Below are 23546 nucleotides of genomic sequence, written 5' to 3' on the forward strand. Positions count from 1 at the left end.
AAATATTGAAAAATGGTATATTCTCATTGTTTTCATTTTTGTCCTGATAGTTCGTTTTTAGTATAGAGAAATGTAACAGATTTTTATATATTGATTTTGAATCCTGTGACTCTACTGAATTCATTTATTATCATTGTTTCTGGTGGAGTCTTTAGGTTTTTCTAAATATTGTATCAAGTCATCAGCAAAATGTAACAGTTTTACTTCTTCCTCTTTGATCTGAATGCTTTTTATTTCTTCTTCTTGCCTAACTATTCTGGCTAGGACTTCCAATACTATGTTAAATAAAAGTGGAAAAGGGGCATTCTGTCTTGTTCCTGATCTTAGAGAAAAAGCTTTCAGCTTTTCACCACAAAATGTAATGTTAGCTGTCAACTGTGAGATCTCGTCTTTTGCGACAACATGGATGGGCCTTGAGAGCATTATGGTAAGTGAAATAAGTCACACAGAAAAAAAAATATTTGATTTGATTGATGATTTATCTTATATGTAGAATCTAAAAAAAAAATTAAAAACCCTAAACTAACAAGCTTATAGATACAGAAAAGAGATTGGTGGTTGCCAAGAGCTGGGGGTGGGAGAAATGGGTGAACTGGATTTTTCTATTAGTTTAAATAAATTGAATAATAATTAAAAGTAATATAATAAGAAAACATTGGCCTCAAAAGACTTAGATATGATGGGCTGAACAGATAAACACAGAATATTCCATCCACAAGCAACAGACATATTCTTTCTCAAGTGCACACATTAAATTCTCCAGGATGGATTATATTAGCCACAAAACAAGTCTTAATAAATTTAAGAAGAATGAAATTATATCAAGCTTTTCTGAACACAATGGTATGAAACTCTACATCAATTACCAAAAGGAAAATTCAGAAATATGTGGAGATTAAATCACATGCTACTAAAAAAAAAAAAACCTCAATGAGTCAAAGAAGAAGTCAAAAGAGGAATTTAGAATTTGAGAACAAATGAAAATGAAAATGAAAATACAACATACCAAAACTTAAGGGATGAAATAAAAGCAGTTCTGAGAGGGAAGTTCATAGTGATAAATGCCTACATTAAGAAAGAACTCTAACAAGTAAACAACATCTTAACCCTACATCTCAAGAAACTAGAAAAGAGGAACAAAGTCCAAAGTCATAGAAAGAAATAGCAAAGATCAGAGTGGAAAGAAATGAAATAGAAACTAAAAAGATAATAGAGAAGATCAACAAACTAAGAGCTGGTTTCTTTAAAAGATAAACAAAATTGACAACCGTTAGCTACACTTACCAAGGGGGAAAAAAAAGAGGACTCAAACAGCATCAGAACTGAAAGAGGAAATGTTACAACTGACAACATAAAAACAAAGGATCATAAGAAAACTAATATGAACAATTATATGCCAACAAATTGGACAACCTAGAAGACATGGATAAACTCCTGGGGGGGGGGGGGCTCTCAAAACTGAATCAGGAAGAAATAGAAAATTTGGACAGACTGATTAATAGTAAGGAGATTGAATCAGTAATCAAAAACCTCCCAACAAAAACAAAATTCCCATACCAGATGGCTTCACTAGTGAAGTCTACCTAACATTCAAAGAATTAATACCAATCCTTCTCAAACTCTTCCCAAAACAGAAGAGGCAGGAATGTTTTCAAACTCATTTTATGAGGCCAGCATTACTCTGATACTAAAACCAGACAAGGACACTACAAGAAAAGAAAATTACAGGCTAATATCCCCAATGAATGTAGATTAAAAATTCTCAACAAAATATTAGCAAACTGAATTCAACAATACATTAAAAGGATCACACACCTCAGTCAAGTGGGATTTATTCTAGGGATGCAAGGATAGTTCAACATTCACAAATCAATCAATGTAATATATTACATTAACAAAATTAAGGATAAAACATATTATCATCTCAATAGATGCAAAAAAAAACATTTGGCAAAATTCAACAATGATTTATGATAAAAGCTCTCAACAAAGTAGATACAGGGGGAATGAACATCAACATAATAAAGGCCATATATGGCAAGCTTCATTTTTTCATTCACTTGATTTTCTAAATATATATTACTAATTCACCTTGAAATACCTTGTAAGTCTTAAAAATCTGTTCCCAATATACTCAAACACAACAAATACCAGTTTCTCTTTTTTCGCTCTTGAAGATATCCATATCAGTTTTCTGTCTTTCTGCTTCTTTCTAGTCTCATTGTTTTCCAGGCCCAATACGAACTGTCATCCTTGGACATCTCTTAAATATCCTGGAATTCCCTTTACCTCTCTCTGTGCTGGCTATCCTGTTTCCTATACTATGATTTCCTCTTTTTTGGTTTACTCATTCATTATAATACTGTGTATGTTTTCCCATGCTTTTTGAGAGGGGACATGGGTCATGTATTTTTTTGAAACTTTGAAGATCTGAATATGTCTTCATGTGGTGCCTTATACTTGGCTAATAAGCTTGGCATAAAAACTCCAACAGTATGGGGTTCAGAGAGCATCTAGTTTGTTGAACACATGCACACCAGGACAATGACATACCCCAACTCCACAAGGACATAAGCTCTTATGCTCTGGATCCTCCCAGACCTTACCTATGCATCTCTTCATCTAGTTTATCTGTATCCATTATCATATCCTTTAATAAACTGATAAATGTAAGTATTTCTCTGAGTTCTGTAAGCCACTCTAGCAAATTAATCAAACCTGAGGAAGGGAGCATGGGAACCTGATTTGCAGCCACATTGGAAAGAAATTATGGGTAACCTGAGGACCTAGTACTTACTATTGGTATCCAAAGTGGGGTGGCAGCAGTCTTGTGGGACTGAGCCTTTAACTTGTGGTATCTGACATTATATTATGAGCTGAATTTAAATTTACATAGAGAGCTGAATTGAATTGTAGGATCCCTCCAGATGGTTTCAGGAAGAACTGCATGGTGTTGGGGGAAACTTCCACATGTTTGGTGACAGAAGGAAAGTGTCTGTGTGAATAGTAAAAGAGACTCACAGGAGAAACATACAAGGTAGACTGAACGAAGTTTTGTTTGTTTGTTTATTTAAGTTCTGAAATAGGATAATGTTCCTTAGTATAGGTGCTTAACGACTCAAAAGATCATTTCATCAATGTAATAAAGGCCATACATGACAAACCCACAGCTAACATCATACTAAGCAGTGAAAAGCTAAAAGCTTTCCCTCTAAGATCAGGAAAAAGAAAGGATGTCTCCTTTCACCACTTTTATCAAAATAGTGCTGGAACGCCTAGCTGCAGCAATCAGACAAGAAAAAGAAAGAAAAGGCATCTAAATTGATAAGAAAGAAGTAAAACTGTTCTTACTTATAGATTACATGACACTATATATAGAAAACCCAAAGACTCCCCCCAAAAAACTATCAGAATAAATGAATTCAGTAAAGTTGTAGGATGCAAAATTAACAGAAATTTGTATCATTTCTCTATACCAATAAATACTAGCAGAAAGAGAAATTTAAAAACGATCTCACTGACATTTGTATCAAAAAAAATAAAACACATAGGAATAAATTTCATCAAGGAGGTGAAAGACTATATTCAAGAACTTTAAGACATTGATTAAAGAAACTGAGGATGACACAAATAAAAGATATACCATGGCTCATGGATTGGAAAAATTAATATTGTTAAAATGTCCATAATACCCAAAGCAATCTACAGATTGGGGAAAATCCCTATCAAAATACCAATAGCATTTTTCACAGAACTGGAACAAAATAATCCTAAAATTTGTATGAAGCCACAAAAGACTAAGCAATCTTGAGAAAGAAAAACAAAGCTGACAGTATCAGAATATCAGATTTCCAATTATACGACAGAGCTATAGTCCTCAGAGCAGTATGGTACTGACACAAAAATAGACACACAGATCAACACAATGAACAGAGGACCGAGAAATAAACCCATGATTGTATGGTCAATTAATCTACAACAAACAAAGCAAGAATACATAAGGAGGAAAAGTCATTCTCCTCACTAAATGGCAGGGAGTTGAAAACTGGACAGCTACATGCAAAAGAATGAAACTGGACCACTTTCTTAAAGCACATGCAAAAACAAACTCAAAAGACCTAAATGTAAGATCTGAGACCATAAAAATCCTAAAAGAAAACATAAGCAGTAAAGTCTCAGACACTGACTGGTCTTAGCAACATATTTATGGATATGTCTCCTTGGGCACTGACAACAAAAGCAAAAATAAATAAGTGGGACTACATCAAAATAAAAACCCTTTGCACAGTAAAGGAAACCAATAACAAAATGAAAAGGCACCTTACTGAATGGGAGACAATATTTGCAAACCATCTGTTCAATAAGGGGATAATATCCAAAGTATATAAATAACTCATAGAACTCAACACAAAAAAAGTAAATAATCCAATTTAAAAATGGGCAGAGGAACTGAACAGACATTTTTCCAAAGAAGCATACAGATGGCCAACAGACACGTGAAAAGGTACTCAACATCACTCATCCTGAGGGAAATACAAATCAAAACCACAATGAGATATCACTTCACACCTGTCAGAATGGCTAGTATCAAAAAGACCAGAAATAACAAGTATTGGCAAAGTCGTGGAGAAAAGGGAACCCTCATGCACTGTTGGTGGGAATGCACATTGGTGCAGCCACTACACAAAACAGTGTGGAGGCTCCTCAAAAACTTAGTTACATAGAATCCAGCAATTCTACTTCTGGGTATATACCTAAAGAAAACAAAAATACTAATTCAGAAAGATTCATGCACACTTATGTTTACGGCAGCACTACTGACAGTGGCCAATATATAGAAGCAACTTCAGTTTCCAGAAATGGGAAATACATACAATGGAATGTTAGTCATTAAAAAAATGAAATTTTGCCAGCATGAGTAAACCTAGAGCTAAGTGAAATAAGTCAGAGAAAGACAAATATCACATGACTTTACTCATATGTGGAATCTAAAGAACAAAACAAATAGACAAACTAAATAATAAATAAACTCATACTTACAGAGAACAAACTGGTGGCTGCCAGAGGAAAGGGGAGGTTAGGATGGGCAAAACAGGTGAAGGGGATTGAGAGATACAAACTTCCATTTATAAAAGGAGTAAGTCATAGGGATGTAAAGCACAGCATATATATATAAATATATATATATATATGGCAAATATAGTCAAGAATATTGTAATAAACTTTTGTGGTGACAAATAACTGCACTTAGCGTGTTGAGCATTTTGTAATATATATAAATGTCAGATCATTGTGTTATACAACTGTAACTAATATAGGTCTTCTTAAAAACCTTTCCAATTTTGGGGCACATGGGTGGCTCAGTGGGTTAAGCCTCTGCCTTTGACTCAGGTCATGATCTCAGGGTCTTGGGATCGAGCCCCGCATCGGGCTCTCTGCTCAGCAGGGAGTCTGCTTCTGTCTCTCTGCCTACTTGTGATCTATCTCTGTCAAATAAATAAAATCTTTAAAAAAAAAAAAACTTTCCAATTTTAAAATGTGTATATTTCAGTTCTGATAAATGTATTATTTATCTGATAATTTCTTCCCCTCCATGTATTTCCTTTTTCTGAAACACCTCTTAACTGGTTATTAGGCTTCCTTCATGAACTGTATTCAGTTTTCTATTTTCTTTTTCCTTGTTTTTTTTTGTATGATTTTTTGTGAGAAATGGCTGCAACTTTACCTTCCACTTTTCTACTAAATTTATTGGTTATTTTTGTTTTCTGGTTTTCTTTTTCATTATAGTCCATTTTTTTCTTTTTCTTTGTTTTCGTACGAAGTATCCAGTCCTTTACACATATTAATTATATCTTTAAGAATAGCATTCTTAGGACTCTTTTGTCATTTCTTTTATCTCTTTCTTTTTCCATGGGTTTCAAATATTTGATGATTCTCAACAATCCATTTACACTTAAAAGTGAGGCATTAACATGCTGAATGAGGGTTCAGCGTGCAGTGGGTGAAGTTTGTTAAGCAGCGGTCCTCATGGTAGAGGGGTAGGCAGCCATTTAATTTCCAGTACACTTTGGTCTTTCCAGCTGGTCAGTTTCTGCAAGAAGCAATTCCAGTCTTCTGTTGGAGATCATAAACCTGGCCACCAGACTTCTACTTCATCTCCATTATTAGTACAGTATTTCACCCCACTCTTACTGTGTCTGCTGTTCCAGAATCCAGAACTTCTCTGGTTCAGCCTCTCTAGACAGCAAGCTTCCATCCAACCTTCTGTCAGAGTTAGTGAGGGTAACTATGTGGCCATGCAGAATAAGGAAGAGGATCTGGGGATCGGTCAATTGCCCCTTATGAATGGCTCAAACAATCTTATTTTCAGTTCCACCTCATACCTGCAGATATGCCTAATGCATCTAATTCCTGTGTCTTTCAGAAATTAAATACAGGAGCTTTACAGAAAGATTGTTTGTTTCCTGTTGGCATTCCTTACTATAGATACTTACATTTTTACTTTCTTCACTTTCCAACTTTCAAAATTATGTTAATAGCTCTCATTTACAGTAGTCTCTCCCATTCCTTTAATCCTTGTGGGCTATCTTTTTTCTTATGTATTGTAATTTTAGAGGAGTTTCAAAAGAGATCAAATAGATCAAATTAAGTTACATATGCAAATAATCATCTTCAATGAGGAGTCTCATCTGTCATGTACCCCACCATCCAGCTTAAGAAATAAAACATTATACATACAGTTGAAGTCACCTTTATGCTTATGATTAGCCCTTTAGATTTTTTTCTATAAATAAAAAAATAATAATAAAAATTTCTAGGTATGCAATCACGTCTTTTTCAAACACTGATTTTCATTATTCTAATATTAATTAGAAAAAAATTAAAAAGGGGCACCTGGGTGGCACAGTGAGTTGAGTATCCAGCTCCTGGTTTCAGCTCTGTTTGTGATCTCAGGTCATGAGTCCAGCATTGGACTCCACCCTCAGTGCAGAATCTGCTTGGGACTTTTTCTCCCTCTCCCACTTGTGCTCCCTCCAAAATAGTTTTTAAAAAACAAAAGGGAAGGAAGGAAATACAAAAATACTACTTTGAAGGGACATATGCACCCAATGTTTATAGAAACATTATCTACAATAGCTAAATTATGGAAGCCGCCCAAGTGTCCCTAGACTGATGAATGGATAAAAAAGATGTGGTGTACACGTACACACACACACACAGGAATATTACTCAGCCATCAAAAAGAATGATGCCATTTGCAACAACATGGATGGAGCTAGAGAGTATTATGCTAAGTGAAATAAGTGAAACAGGGAAAGACAAAGACCATATGACTTCACTCATGTGGAATTTAAGAAACAAATGAGCAAAGGAGGAAAAAGAAAGAGAGAGGCAAACCAAGAGACAGACTTTTCATTTTTTTAAGATTTTATTTATTTGACAGACACAGCAAGAGAGGGAACAAAAGTAGGGAGAGTGGTAGAAGGAAACGCAGGCTTCACATTGAGCAGGGGTTCCATCCCAGGACTCTGGGATCATAACCTGAGGAGAGGCAGATGCTTAACAACTGAGCCACCCAGGCGCCCTAAAAGAGACTCTTAACTATAGAGAACAAACTCCTGGTTTCCAGGGGGTCGGTGTGTGGGAAGATGGGTGAAATAGGCCAAGGAGGGCACTTGTCTTAATGAGCACCAGGTGATGTATGGAAGTGCTGAATCACTATGTTGTATACCTGAAACTAATATTACCTGTATGTTAACAAGAATGTAAATGAAAACTTAAAAAAAAATATTAGAACACTCATCTTAGTAAATATATCCCAAGGGATATGGGAGTGATTATGTTGAGCTTCATCACTGAAAATGATGTTAGACCTTAAATTTTTTTTTTTAAAGATTTTATTTATTTATTTGACAGACAGAGATCACAAGTAGGCAGAGAGGCAGGCAGAGAGAGAGGAAGGGAAGAAGGCTCCCTGCCGAGCAGAGAGCCCGATGCGGGGCTCGATCCCAGGACCCTGGGATCATGACCTGAGCCGAAGGCAGAGGCTTTAACCCACTGAGCCACCCAGGCGCCCCAATGTTAGACCTTAAATTTAATATACTCTCCCAATTAAGGAATTTTAGAAGATACTTTCCATTGGGAATATGTATGACATTCTTGTATGCAACGTTATGATTCTATGTTTTTCCATTGGCATGACCTAAGAAAATAGTTATATTGAAATACAATTTACATATTATAAAACTCAACCTATTTTCAGGTGTGTAGTTTTGGTACTTACATTAAGTATCCTCTTAATCACTTTGATCTATTTTACCCATCCATCATCATCCACTTCCTCTCTGCCAACCACCAGTTTGTTCTCTGTATTTAAGAGTCTGTTTTGTCACCTTTTTTGTTTGTTCATTTTTTGTTTCATAAATTCCACATGAGTGAAATCATATGGTATTTGTCTTTTTCTTTCTGATTCATTTCACTTAACATTATATCCTCTGGGTCCATCCAAGTTATTCAGATAGCAAGATCTCATTCTTTTTTATTAATATTCGTACATATATATATATACACACACTCACACACATATATGTATATATATACACACACATATGTATGTTTATATTATACGCATGTATATATGTGTGTGTATATATATCTATATACACACCCCACTTCTCTATCCATTCATTTACTGACAGACACTTAGGTTGCTTCTGTATCTTGGCTATTGTCAATGATGCTGCAATAACATAGGGGTGCAAATATCTTTTTTGAAGTAGTGTTTTTGTTTTCTTTAGGTAAATACCCAGTAGTAGAATTACTAGATCATATAATAATTCTTTAATTTTTTGAGCAACTTCCATCCTGTTTTCCACAGCAGCTGCACCAATTCACATTCCCACCAACAGTGCACAAGATTTCCTTTTCCTCCACATCTTCACCAGTGCTTGTTATTTCTTGTGTTTTTGAGTTTAGCCATTCTGACTAGTACGAGGTGACATCTCATCATGGCTTCAATGATGAGTGATGTTGAGCTTCTGTTCATGCATCTGTTGGCTATCTATATGTCCTCCCCTTGGACAAGTATCTATTCAGGTCATCTGCCCATTTTAATCAGATCATTTGTTTTTTTTAGTCTTGAATTATATGAGTTTTTTGGATATTAACCTCTAATGGATATATCATTTGCAAATATTTTCTCCCATTCAGTAGATTGCCTTTTTGTTTTGCTGATGGTTTCCTCCACTGAGCAAAAGCTTTTTATTTTGGTGTAGTCCCAATAGCTCAATTTTGTTTTTGTTTCCCTTGCCTGAGAAGACATATCTAGAATTTCTATGACCAATGTCAAAGAAATAACTGGCTATTTTCTTCTAGGAGTTTCAAGTTTTCAGGTCTCACATTTGGATCTTTAATGCATCTTATTTTTGTGTATGGTACAGAAAGTAGTCCAATTTCATTCTTTTGCATGCAGCTGTCCAGTTTTCCCAGTACCATTTGTTGAAGAGTGTCTCTCTTTTTTTTTTTAAGATTTTATTTACTTATTTGAGAAAGAGAGAGAGAGAGAGTGTGCAAGCATTCATGAGCAGGAGGAGGGAAAGGGGCAGAGGAATAAGCAGACTCCCCAACTGAGCAGGAAGCCCAACGTGGGGCTCCATCCCAGGACCCTGAGATGATAACCTGAGCTGAAGGCAGTCACTTAGCCAACTGAGCTGCCTGGGTGCCCCGAAGAGGCTGTGTTTTCCCCATTGTATATTCTTGACTCGAACTGTATTTTTATTATGTAATTTCTAATTTTACTGTAGGTGATCTCAAGTTAATATTGCTCATTAATTTTGATTTTTTTAAAATTTATATTTGTATATTCTGTTTTTAAATTGCACTAAATACTTTGTATCCTACACTTTGGTCAATATTTGTCTAAGACTTAAACATATTTAGACTTAAACATATTTAAAAAGATATCTCGGTTTCTCTCTCACCACCATTAGACAATGAAATGCAGGTTGTCTCTTGTTTGCTATATTCTTAAGCACCTAGAACATTGGTACATCAGCTCAGCAAATTCTTTAGAGTTGTCTTTAATTTTATTCTTTCCACTGCTGCTAAATTACAAGTATACATTAAGGAGTTATTAGGTAGATTACCTTATGACAGAATAATGAATAAAAACAGACATAACAGGTAGTGTTAATTAAGCACAGCAACAGACACCGAGTTCCTAGTATGAAGCAAGACAGTCTAAGAATGTAATACCAACACAATTCCTACCCTCGAGGCCTATGAAGATGCACAGGTTAACAAGTAACTTTGATATGGTTTACTAAAAGGTAGGTAAGCATAAAATGGCATGGAATTAAGAGACAAGAAAATCTTTAGTTGGGCAGCAGAAGAAGGTAAGGCAAGTTTATAGCAGTAAATAGAATCTTCTTAAAGATAAGGAAACTAAAACTCAAGAAAACTACACTGCTGCTCAGATCACGAGGCTAGAGATAACAAAAAGGAAGATCTAACTCCGAGTTCTATGCTCTTTCCATTACACCTTACCATCAGTACTTTACAGCAACCCCCAAAGACTAACAGAACAGGGTTTAGAGAGTTACAAAATAAAATGTGGGTGTTATTCATCCTACCCCATGTCCCTTCAATATAGAAAAATCAAGGACTGTACAATTTTGTGAAAGTTAGCCATGTATCATGTAGTTCCAAAAACTCGTGAGTTGACTGACCCATAAAAAGAATGCACCCTACAAGTGTTGGCTAAATATATTCCACCCAAGATTTAAAGGCCTCAGTCCAATCAATGTGACTTAGAGATAAACAGAACTATTAAATGATATGTATGTGTGGGTGTAATACATTTTTTTTAAGTGTTAAGAAAGGGTCTGCAGTAAATCTTTAAAATAGCAAGGTCCAAAAACAAGAATCTGCCAGCCATTATTCAGCACTTTCCAAAGAAGTGAGACCCTGAATCCATAGATCTAAGTATTAAAGTCAATATAGAGAGACATTCTTTTAAGGGCAGGGATGGTCTTCAGGCTTTTCCGGATCTCTCAAGACTATCCAACACATACAGCCACCAAGCAACCTTCCCATGACTAAATCTGCACCATCGTTCCGTCTCCCCAGCACATGTTGAGCCCACAACCCTGACTTTGGAACATTGTTTAATCCTTCCCTGCACTACTATAAATTAATAAACTTGCATTCTGAATCCATGTCAGTTTTTGGTTGGTTAAAATAAAATTACCCTATGAATCTGCTCAGTTCTGAAAGCCTTGAAAACTTAAGACCATACACTAAACCAGTAATTGAAAAAGTGATTCAGGTCACAAATGGATTTGATTTGGCTTGCACAGGAAGAGAAAAAGGAGAAAGAAGAAAAAAAAAGAGAGAGAGAAGAATGAGGTGGAAGAGGAGGAGGAGGAAATGTGGGAGAAGGGAAGACACTCTAAAAAAATCTGGATATTTCACATTAAAATGCATCTTCCCAGCTTCTCTTGAAAACTCTGAGGCTCTGGCAGTTCCGGGGCTGCATTGCCCAAGATTAAAGCTGACCAGCATTAAGCAGCCACAGCCCCCTTTACAGGGGACATTTGCTTTCTAATTCATCGTAGAGCAACCACTTCTTTCTATTTCCCTGATACTGAGGCCAAATGTCAATTGTCATTTGTCATTCTGCTTGCAATGTTGTCTTCCTTAGAAATGCCAAAGAATAAAGAATAGCCACAGTTGGTGGATAAGGGCAGATTTTATAAAAAGTGCAATCCAATCTTCACATTAATTCAGCAAAACAAAGCTAGAATCAAAGAAATCAATTTACCTTAATCTGAGTCTGTTCGATTGACTTTTCCCAGATCTGCTGATCATATGCTCCAATCTGAAACAGGGAGCAGGCTATTAAATGTTGCAAAGGATAAATCCTTCCATTGAGGTAAAATCTCACACAAATCATGAAACTATTAAGTATCAATAGGCTATCTGGAAATGATTATGATTCTCTGAGGTTAGAATAAATTATTGTTTCCAAGGGCCGTTTCCTTCAAAATTCTAAAGCGGCTGTATCTAAAGGTAAGTTAAAAAGCTATGTCCAAAATATTTCAAATTATTACCTTACAAGACATTTCCACTTCGTAAGGAAAACATCAGTAGGAAAACTAGAGAGGAATAAGAGGTAACAGGCAGCTCAATAAGACTGTTGACAGTATCAATCTGAGCTGTGAAGATAAAAGTTTCAGGTCTAAAAAAACCCAGCAGTTTGATCAGAAGCGAACTTTCAAAGCCTTGCTGTAGCACAGCACTGTGATACGATCTGGAGGAGGGAGGAGACTAGAAAATCTTATTCGGGGACGTGGAACTGAGTTTATAAGACCTAATGACCTTGTGCATCAGGTCTTCCATGTAAGTTGAAAAATACCATGTAGGAATTCCTGGCACTACCAAGCCTAAGAGAAACTAACGGGATATTCTTTGCGGGAGCTTTTGGAAGGAACGATGCTTTACCCCCCCCCCCCCAAAAAAAAAAGATATTACCTTCTTTTGGTACCACGATATAGCATCTCTCTCATTTGAGGCCATCTGTGTCTCCAGGCAGGGAATGGGATTTCACTGAAAATGAAGGAAAACCAGTCGGTGAGTCCAGTTGCTGAAAGGTGCTCTCCCAGTTTGGGGAGAACGCCAAAATCGCTTCTCTCAGCCTCTCCATGAGCTGCTGACTGTCTCTCTCCGGCTGTTTGCCAGGACAAAAAAAAAAAAAAAAAGACAAAAACAGAAGCAAACCAAAAACCTCTGGCGCAGTGGCGCCCCGAGAAGCCTCTCTGCGATATTTGGTGCGAGTGTGTTGAGGGATGCAGGGCAGGGAAAGGGGTGCTGGCTGCAGCTGAGCTGCACGCCCCTCCTCCGCTCGCCGGCGTCCGGCTCTCACCTGGTGCCCGCTGCCCCGCAGTCCGGTGGCCGGGACCTTCCTCCTCAGTGGCCCCGGCCCCGCCATGAGGCCGGGGGCGAGATGGCGGGCCCGGCAGGCTGCATCTTCCCCCAGAGGCGGAGACGCCAGAGCGGCCGTTACCATGGAGACCGCGGAGGCCGCCCGGGCCTCGGGGGCAGCCGGCTGCCCAGCGCCCAGAGGAGGGCACTCTGTTGCCGCAGACCCGGCGCCCTCCAAGCCCGACCTACAGGGTCACCAGACGGTCCCCCGCCCCTCCCCCCCAGAAGCGAACAATGAACTGGGAAAGGAGGGGGATAAAAAGTGAAGGAGGTCTTCGCCCGCCGCCAGAGTAGGCTAAGGCAATGGCGGAAGACTCAGTGCCGGCTGTTCGGGTGAGGGGCGAAGGCCGCCCGGCGCGGGAGGCAGCGGCTGCGGGGCGGCGAGCGTGCGTCCTACTAGGCCGGGCCGGCCGGCGGGCCGTGACTCAGCCAGCGGAGAGCTGGGCGAGGGCCGCGCTGCAGACCACGGTGCAGCCCCGCAGCGGCTTCCGCTTTCCGGGTTTTGGTGCTAAAGTGGCTCCGCCCCCGCCCAGGCCCGGCCGGGCATGGAGTGGTTGGGAGCCACTGGAGCTACCTCGGATCAGCCTCCAGGTCACTTCCTGAGAAATGACTTCCCCAGCCATCGATCTAAAGGGGGTCGGTCTTGGTGCTCTAATAGCTCCCAGTTCCTTCCTTTGTAAGACTTATCTTTGTTTTACAGGTTTCTTTGTACTTCAGTATTTACTATCCGTCTTCCCCAAAGGGCTGTGGGCTCCGTGCAGAGCGAGCCTGGGGCCTAGCCTGGGGCCTGGCTCATAGGTTCTTGACTAAATGAACAGATGTTCTGAATTTACGCTGTCCTGGGACGAAGGGGCGAGGTGGGCTGCGGCTTAGGGACTTGCTTCCTCTTGTCCGGGCTGATTGAGGTCAGGATAAATGGAATGGTTGCGCTCTAAATGAAAATTTAAGAGTACCTTAGCAAGATTTTAAGCCGCTCTCGTCCTCTATACTGCACGGGTTTTTGTTTTCGGTTTTTGGTTTTTTTGGCCATTCATGGAACACTGACGCCTAACGGCCATTCCCACTCCACTTGAAGCAGTGTCCATGCATGCTCAGCATGAAGCATCTGAGTCAGGTAAAGCTAGTAACAGATAAGGGTCACACGGGTTACCACTTCAGAAAGCCTAAGAAATGTGGTTCTAGGTTTTAAAAACATATTAAATCGGGGTAAGGTGAGGGCCCATTTTACTGAAAGAAAAAAGCCACTAAGGAGTAAAAGTAAATCCCACAGAATTAATTAAAAATTATTTCACCCGGGCTTAAATTATTTTTTATATTGTACACTTATGGTTTTGCTTCCTGACAGCTCTTCCCTTTAATTCTATTGGGTTTCAGAAAAAATGGCCAACTTAAAAACAGATAAATGACAAATGAAAAAGGTCATCCCTGTGTATCTAAATATCTGCTTTAAGACAAATTACATTTTACTTCACTGCTTAGTGCTCAGACACTTGGGGGGGGGGGGTTCATGGAAGAATTGAAATCAGTAAGTTGCATTTTGGAATAGTAGGAAGTAGCAAATCATCTTCTGGGTGACCCTTTTTACCAAGTTCTCAATGCTTTCTGAGGCTGCCACTGAGCACTGCATGGGCTTTGAACCAAGAACTGCTGCTTTAACTGCTTCAGTTAAAGAACTGTGATCTTATGCAACTTATTCGACCTAACAAGCCTATTTTCTCACCTGTATTTATTGTTATCTTCGTACTAAATACTAAAGGCTGTGAAGATTAAATGAGATACCCTCCTAGAAAGTGCCTGGCCCTTGACAGTTACTCTTCTTGTTTCCTAATCACAACCAAGGTCTATCAGGACTTACTAAGTATCTCAAAGAGAAGTTCACACAAAAATTCCTGAGGGAAAAAAAATCCATTGCACTGTGTCACTTAATACATCCAAAATATATATCACCATCTTCATTAACTAACACTGTTTGCACATACTTTGAAAAATATCAACATCAATTAAAATTAAAAATTTAAATTTAAATTAAAAATTTAAGATTGTCCTCTCAAGTAGATATAAGCCTCAGAAGGCACAAGTGCCACAAATGCCAAGTGTAGTTTTTCTTCGTCCCCAAAACTAGTTGCATCTCTGTATGCATCCCCTTTTCTTTAGGGAAAAGTCACAAGATTTTCTAAAAGATTAGGAGATGTCAGGGTACACAGAAAGTGGGGGATTAATATTTTAAAAACAGGTTCCAGGTAGCCAGAATTCACATGCACTATTCATTTTCTCATGAAACATAAGTAAAGGACAAATCAGACTTCTGTTTATTAAAAAAATACTTTACAGGGGAAAAAAAAAAAAACCTCTATGCATTCCATTGTCCTATTTTACAAAGAAATAGCTTAACAATTTAACACACTTAGACAGCTACAAAAAGCACTGTGTTAAAAGGATTATTATTCACACAAATTTAGATTTAAGACTATTCATTAAAAACCTTTTTAAAACACTCGTTAATGTCAATAAACAAACTAAGGCCACACAACGCAAATAGTCCGCCAGGCAAATTATACATTTCATCTATATGCAAAGACCTCTTAGATAAATTAAAGCCACAGGAAAAAAAAAGTCTTAGCTGCCAATCAAAATGGAGTTTAGTCACAGAAAACACTATTACATGAAAATTTACAACAGGTGATAGAAGTAGTACATAAGTATTTCTTTAGAGAATTGAAAAGTGCTATATTAAGAGACAGTGGTCTCAACTACATGCACAAGTGGATCATAAAAAATTTATGAAGAAAATGGAAGGCCATAATATTTATGGAGATACTTGCTTTTAAAGCAACAAACTTTCAGGATGAGGATAGGTCCCTTATGTGCTAAAGAAAAACATTTGTCTTGTACATTTCCTCTACTTACTGCATGACCAATAAATACAGCTACAACTTGTTTAAAAAAAAACTTGGCAGAAATGTGAATTTCTGCCATGTACTAGTGAAAGGCTCTTTTTTTTAAACCTGTAGCAATGATAAAATAGATTAGAAAGACACAAACTCAATTATCCTAAAGGTATAAATGCAAATAAATTTTAAATGGCAAATACAGATGAAAATATAATGGGCTAATATTAATGATCAAGAATATATTTACTAAGGGTTTTCTTGAATCTTGGAGTCTTGTTTCTAAATTAGTTTTCATTCTAGACACTATTTATAGAGGGAAAGGCAATAAGCAAAAGTTTCTCCAGGCATTAAGTATGAACTTTATACCTATTAAGACTGACGCAAGGTGTTACAAGACATCTTTTCCTAAGGTTTGGTAAAGGGTTTTGACAAGCTCCATTTCCCCCCACAAGAGCTTGTAGTATTAGTCAACTGATATTCCAACTCTCCAAGGGGAAAGGGCACCTCTCGTTTTTAATTAAAAATAATAAAGTACCAGTCAGACAAATTCTAAGCACTGAATAAGCAAATTAAAAGTACAATTAAGCTTAGGAATTCATTTTTAAAGAGTTCAAACTTTGGAGGGGAAAACTAATATGTAGGTTTTTATTATTGCTTTATGAATTTGGGATACCTCTGAATCATAATCCTACTCCTAGCATATCTTGGTAATTACAGAATGCTTCTGGGGCAGGGGGAAAAGACGTTTATCCTTATTTATGAATACCATAAAATCATTCTAGTTACTAAGTTAGGAATATTCATTTATTGGGTCCTTTCCATAAGCACATTTTTAAGATCTCCCTCTGCTCCACAAAATACTCAAACTCACAGCCACATTCTGCAAGTAATCTCAAAGAGTTGGCACAACAGATAATATACCAAAAAGGAAGATCAGCTTAAATTTCAGTTACAACTTCACTGCCATCACTACTTTACAAATCAGAAGACGCCAGATTGCTCCATGCCTCAACTCCACCAAACCAAATAATTTCAAGATTTAGAAAAGTTGCAATCATTTGTATCACTCAACTAGGATACAACTTTGAAAGCAGTAAGGAACTCAAAACTTGAGCTTTATATTCATCAGTCTTTAAAGCATGCTATTAAATCTAATACTCACATAGGACATTCAGTTTCCAGATACATTACTAGCTAAATGTTTCTCTCTCCATTCTATTGCAATTCTAACATACAATGAATTTATTAGTACATGATTTTAAACATTTGTATACTCTTTTAATGTGTTTATATTGGAGGTGAGGGTAGAATGTTTATAAAAGGAAAATGGGGATTTGCTTTTGATTGTAGGTCTTTGCAGATCCGCTGGTTCCTGAGTGATTATACACAGTGCTGGCTGTCAGGAGACAGTCTCCTTGTTTATTAGTAATGACCAGCTTAGATGACAGATGGCATCTGCTGGATGGCAAGTGGGAAATGGGGAAATCGGATCTTGGAAGACAAGAAAAATAAAAATAAAAAAAGTTTTTGCTTTAACAACCTTGTTCTTCATGATTATTTTAAAAAGCAAATGTTGCCTGAGAAGAATTCTACTTTGCACAGCCTACTAAAGCTCTATGAAATTCTTCTGGACAGAAAAACAAAAACAAGAAAACCCAAATCCACATACTTTTGTGATTAACCCCTCCCCCCTCCAAAATAACAAAAAACACCCTCAAAGGCAGGTCCCTTTAAAAACTAGTCTTGATAAACTAGAATTTACCCTAGAATTTATACCCAAGATTTTAAAACACCCCTGCAATAATCACATTACTTTTCATACCATTCTAATTACCTTATTTACAAAGATAACTAAAACCAACATCACTTCCAATTCATAAATGGTTTACACTGAAATGTTTCTCTATTTGTCTTCATCCTTTGTAACAGAGAATACATACATATACATATATATAAGGAATAATACAGATTCTAACTAATCACTGCAGTATTTGCTGATGGTTACTTTTCTATCGGTTTACACAGTGACCTCTATACTTTGCTAATATGCATTTAACTACACAACAATATTGCACAACGTAATATTTATATAAGATTTAGCCTATTTCAGAATATTTTAGAGAAAATTCATATTTGATATTTTAAAAGATGCAGCTAAAGTTTTCATGGTGACAGACATAATAAAGCAGCATCTTTTTTGCCTATGTTAATGTAAATATTCCAAATCTCACCCTCCAGGAAAAAAAATCTCCAAATTGCACAATAACCAGGTAGATACAAGAATCTGGTCTTAGGTGTGGGGAATACTCTTCCTTTAATGAACAAAAGGCCTATTATATTATTAACTAAGAGAAAGTGAAATGTGTATCATGTTAACATTCTAAAATAATAGGAAGTTAAGACCACACTAGCTATATGAACTGTGCCTACTAAGCAGTAGGTTACCTGAAGCTCTAGGATGAAGTCTAGTGCCATATTCTTTATTAGGCCATAGCAACACAGAATAATAGTAAATAAACCCAAGTATTCACCAGTTCAAACTGTGAATTAAGTGTCTCAACAGATCTTTATCATGAAGAGGTTGATGCCAAATGACAAAAACAGTTTTTCCTAAGTTTCATGCACAAAATATGGCAGCCTCATCAGAAAGATTGATATCATTCTCTAAGTTTGATACTCGTGATCAATTTAGGAAACAAAAGTATCCACACAATGTGTGAGAATGCTAGGTAGCAGAATGATAGAGTATCATGTCAACATTATCTCTTTATCCAATTATCTTCCATAGTTACCATGTATTCTGGAAGAGATTAATGAACCATGGAAAATGAATGACCAAGGACTATTCATCTTTAGATATTTTTAATTGAAATATCCACTGGGCTTTAAATAACAGATACAAAAAAGACAGTTTGGATCAGAAAGTGCTGTGCTTTCTCTTTTGTTAAGAAACCAGAGAGCCACTGAATTTTCCTTAGAAACTACCTGTTCTTTATGGTTGGAACTTACTTGCCCATGTACAAGATGCAGGAACTCTTTCTTGCAACCTATGCCATCTTTACTGTAGAAACTGAAACTGTGTCATAAAGACACAAGTACCAAAGCATAAGTCTGATCTTCTATCGTAAAAACAGCAAATATGGCAAGAGACAAGGCAAGATAAAATTAAGGGAAGTGAATAATTTACCAAATAAGAATCTGTTATTCCCGAGAATTCTCAGTTTGATTTGAAGAAGAGATTGAATTGTTACCTCACACCTTAAAACAGAAAGTAGCAGCAGACCCACTATTACATACTGTACTAACGGGATAAGATACAACTCTTAACTTTGCATAATCTGTGTAAAAAAGATATGCTTGACATTTGTGGAATGTCATTTCTCTTTATAGAATTATAGGCAAGATTTCTCCAATAAAACTTAACTTAAGCCAGTTATAAAACTATAACTTCACATCAAAATTTAAAAAAGTTAAAAAATGTGTTTGAGTATGTACATATCACACAGGAGTGCTCGAATGTTCCTGTAGATTGTGTTGCTGGTCAGAGTCCAGTCTACTTTCCACCTTTAAAACTGGAATAGGCTGAGTTATCTGATCTTGCTGTAGTTTAAGTTCCGATGAAGGGAAGGATGATGAAGCAGTTGTCAAAAGCTGCATCTCTCTGCATGTTTCCTCAGATTCAGTTTTTACCCTCACACACTGCGAGTCAACTTCTAATTCTTGCTTTCCGGTTAAATCACAGTCCACCATAGAACTGCTTTCTGTGTTGTGAGTGGCTTCCACAACCGGGTGGTACTGTTTAAGCCTTATATGCCAAGCTAAGCTGCACACTGCTGACACGGTTTTGAACTGATGAATGACATTTCTAGGGATGAAGTAAATATCATTGTCACACAGCTGAATTCTGGCGTAGCGAATGCCTTCCCGCCTCATTTGGTTTAGTTTCGCTTCATCCACCCACTGTACACACTGCAGAGTAAAGAGAAGTTGCATGACACTTTAAAATATGTAATAATTTTGCCAAATAAAATATCAGAATGAATACAAGGAAACAGTAGTAGAGCCAAATTAAAGCCAAGCAATACTAAGTGACAGACAACTTTCTGAAATTGCCTATAATGCTTGGGAAACACTTTTTCTCATACTTTCTACCTCTCTAGTAACAAAGTACAGGTTAAACTCAGGATGGCCTGAGGAATTATTTAAACAACTATTCCAAAACCCAGCTAGGTATCAATAATGTATTCTCTGCCACATAGAAGGGCAATATTTACTTGCTCCTGTGTTCTTCAACCTTCTGCAGGTTAAGGACACACAGGACAATGGGGTTATCAGCTGAGACTACTTCCAGCCAGAACTGAGCAGCTTAGACCCTCTAGCCATCTGGGCCCACCTGGCATTCCAAAGATTAAAGACTGCCGAGCATTCTGCTTGGGAAGCTTGTTTTAATGACTTTCTGACACACTCCACACGTATCTTTTAATAGTAATAAAATTAAATTTGCCATCCCATGTATCCAACTATAAGATCAAATGTAAAATAAAATGGGTAACAGGCACTTATTTCTATTATCTCACTCGAAAGGTAATAAAAAAGCAAGAGTTTTACCTGGGAAACCGGGGGTTCATGAAGGTCTAACTGAAGTCTCTGTACAACATCAGTAAAATCCTCAGCATGAAAACAAATCACATCTTTGGTTATGCGAGGTTGGTCACTCCTAAGATTAACAAAATCAAATTTTAGAAACATGCATCTCATAATGGAAGATGATGTCAAATTTCATTTCTCCTATTCCTGGAAATGGTACTACTAGCCTAGAAGTATACCCACAGCTCCTACAAATAGAGTGTACATTTGCTTTTTTAATCAAGAGTTAAAAAATAAATAAAACAACAATAAAGCTGTTTTTTAAAAAATGAAAACTAGATCAGTTGTTACAAAATCAAAATAACAATGACTAAAAGCAGTTTCATTCTAAACTAGCTACATCTGCATCCTCTCACCACTCTCTGCCCCATTTCCAGGCCACCAGTAATGTCATCGTCAGGATGGAACAAAGTGGAGAGAAAACCGATCAGCCACATAAATATCATGCCTTCAGTTTCCAAAGGAGAGAGGGAAAAAAGGCTAAGCAATGTACTTGAAATACTGTCGAGCTATGATTGAACTCTACTTCTAAAAAAGGTTAGAGCAAACTATAGGAATATTGAAGGCCCTGAAGTTATAAATATGAAAAACAAAACAGTTTTAAAATAAGCTAAATTCAGTGCTCTGAGCTTTTGGTTCCAATTGAATGTAAAAGGGTGCAGCCACTATTGAAAATAGTATAGCAGTTCCTCCAAAAATTGAAAATAGAATTATGAAATGATCTAGCAATTCCACTTCTGGGTATATACCCAAAAGACTGAAAGCAGAGGCAGGAAGAGATACTTGTTCACAGCAGCCAAAAGATGGGAGCAACCCAAGTGCTCACTGAGGAATGAATGCAGAGAAAACAAAATATGCCATATACATATAATGTATATGTATAAAAGGAAGGAAATTATAGCACTTGTTACAATATGGATGAACCCTGAGGATATTATGCTAACAAAAATAAGCCAGTCACAAAAAACTACTGTATGATTCCACTTATATGAAGTATTTAAAGTAGTCAAATTCACAGAAACAGAAAGTACAATGAAGGGTACCAGGAGCTGGGGAGAGAGGAGAAAGGCAGTTATTGTCTAATGGTTATAGAGTTAACAGTTTTACAAGACAAAAAGTTCTCTAAGTCTGCTTCACAATAATGTAAATATACTTAACGCCTCTGAAATGTACACTTAAAATGGCAAGATTTTTCATTTAAAAAATTTTTCATTTTTTGTTATGTATATTTTACCGCAATTTCAAAAAAAGTTACTCCCCAACCGTTTAAATTGAGTCCACATTTTCTCAAACATTAACCAACCTTGTAGTTTAGTTCCCTTAACTTACCATTCACCAAACTGTACAGCTTTCAAAACCCCAACAGCAGCCGTACTCTGCCAGTCAAACCCCTGACCTACATGGTCAGCATGAGCTCTTGTCCTGTCTTCAAAGAGGACTTCACGGGGCTCACTGGTCCGAGGTAGGTACTGGAGATTTTTAATTTCATTCATTGATCTGGAGTTGATATGGTTGTGAAGTAAAGCAGGGGTAAGTATTAACAGCAATAAGGTGAAAAAGTCTGCTAAAATATCAAATTTTAAATAAGACCAGGACTAATAAGGATTCAATTATTCTGATCATGAGCATTTAACACATTATATTGCAAAGCTTAATGAGATTACCTTCTTCCCTAAGGATGTCATGGTAACACAAAAGCTGTATCTTTGATTTGAATACATAAAATGTAGTTTTCTAAAACTAAACTCGGAAAACACAATTCAAAATTCAAGGCTGTATGTTTCTCTACCCCGAGCCATCTTAACCCTCGAAACATTCTACTAGACCTGATTCAAGATGGCAAACTGAGAATGTACTTGATCTCCTTCTACATTAAAATCTTAAAGTAAGAGGCTTCAAACTAATATGGTAGGGGTGAGAGAAAGGAAATGCACGAATGGATGGGAGTACAGATGAAACAGAACTGGCTATGAACTGAATACATGAGAATTCCTTATATTCTCTTCTGCTTTTTTTACATACTCAAAAATTTCTAAATATAGTAATCTAAAGGTGACAGTAAAGGAATGAATAAGAACCAACAAAAGAAATGAATTAGTTAATGAACAATATCAACAAATTTCTGGTAGGTGGAAAATGATTACAAGTGTCTTGGACTAATAAAACTGAGCAGAGAAAGCCACAGGTCTAGAATACACATGAAAGGAATGGCAACTAAAAAGGCAGCTGGCCTGCCCAAAAGACCTTTGCCAAGAGGCAAAGGTGGGTGGCAGATGGGTGGGGTGGGGACCAGGTATAATGATAATAGATAGAAATGAGGTAAGGCTGAGAAAGGGGGGAACTAAAGTGAAATTCTGTAAATAAACCAGTCACCTGCCACCCCTATGGATAAAATAAGGTCAGGCATCTACCCCCACGAAAAGACTATGACTGATGCACCCTACATCCATCTCTCATATTTATTTCCCTGACAAAACACTGATTCTCACTGAGTATCTGTTCCTACCCTATAAAGGACCTCATTTACGAGCTTCAGAGGCAGATCCTAATGAATCTTGACAAATGGTGGTAAGTGCATTCCCCTTGCCAGTGACTGATTGAAAAATGGGCATGAAATGACTCTGGGCAGCAGTTAAGAGAGGCAATCAGCAGACTTCTGAGAAGTTTCCTAGACCCTAAGAGAGAAGTAAAAGAAAAGATAGTTTTCTCTTCTATTGCATATAACCAGATCCGTATGTGATACCTAGAACCGTACTAGTCATCCAGCAACCATAAAGAAAACCACTGTGAGTACAAAGCCCAGGCAAAGAGAATGACAAAGCAGACCAAAGGAAAAGACCTGATTCCTTGATGAATGTACTGAGTCACTGACCATATACGTATATAAATACAAATATATATATATATATATAGTACCTAGAGCTAAGCTTCTGGACCACCTGATACACGGGATAACATTTTGTTTTAATGAACCAATTTGAATCAAAATTTTTGTTGTCTGTAGCCAAAGCATCCTGATAAACTTTC

General features: G+C 37.2%; 2 protein-coding genes across 10 annotated transcripts in view; both read right to left on the reverse strand.

Moving 5' to 3' along the window:
* PHTF1 (putative homeodomain transcription factor 1) overlaps positions 1 to 13108 on the reverse strand; it is a 73481-nt gene extending 60373 nt beyond the window's left edge. For 7 of the 9 annotated variants that reach the window (XR_009345004.1, XR_009345001.1, XR_009344999.1 and 4 more), the window contains exons 1-3: positions 12923 to 13108; positions 12532 to 12606; positions 11822 to 11878 (exon numbers count right to left, since the gene is read on the reverse strand). Coding sequence is in view for 1 of the 9 variants with exons in the window: in XM_059135307.1 (XP_058991290.1) it covers positions 11822 to 11878; positions 12532 to 12576 (102 nt within the window). In the remaining 8 variants the exon portion in view is untranslated. Of the gene's footprint in view, positions 1 to 11821; positions 11879 to 12110; positions 12156 to 12531; positions 12608 to 12922 lie in introns of those variants that run through there. The other 2 variants (XR_009345003.1, XR_009345005.1) reach the window with 2 other exon arrangements.
* A 2159-nt stretch (positions 13109 to 15267) lies between these two features.
* Positions 15268 to 23546, reverse strand: part of RSBN1 (round spermatid basic protein 1) — a 49191-nt gene continuing 40912 nt past the window's right edge. Inside the window, exons 5-7 of the mRNA XM_059138359.1 lie at positions 21849 to 22016; positions 20481 to 20589; positions 15268 to 19841 (exon numbers count right to left, since the gene is read on the reverse strand). Coding sequence (XP_058994342.1) covers positions 19371 to 19841; positions 20481 to 20589; positions 21849 to 22016 — 748 coding nt within the window. The 3' untranslated portion in view covers positions 15268 to 19370. The remainder of the gene's footprint in view (positions 19842 to 20480; positions 20590 to 21848; positions 22017 to 23546) is intronic.

Source organism: Mustela lutreola, chromosome 10 (genome assembly GCF_030435805.1).
Source record: "Mustela lutreola isolate mMusLut2 chromosome 10, mMusLut2.pri, whole genome shotgun sequence".
Classification (NCBI taxonomy): Eukaryota; Metazoa; Chordata; class Mammalia; order Carnivora; family Mustelidae; genus Mustela; species Mustela lutreola.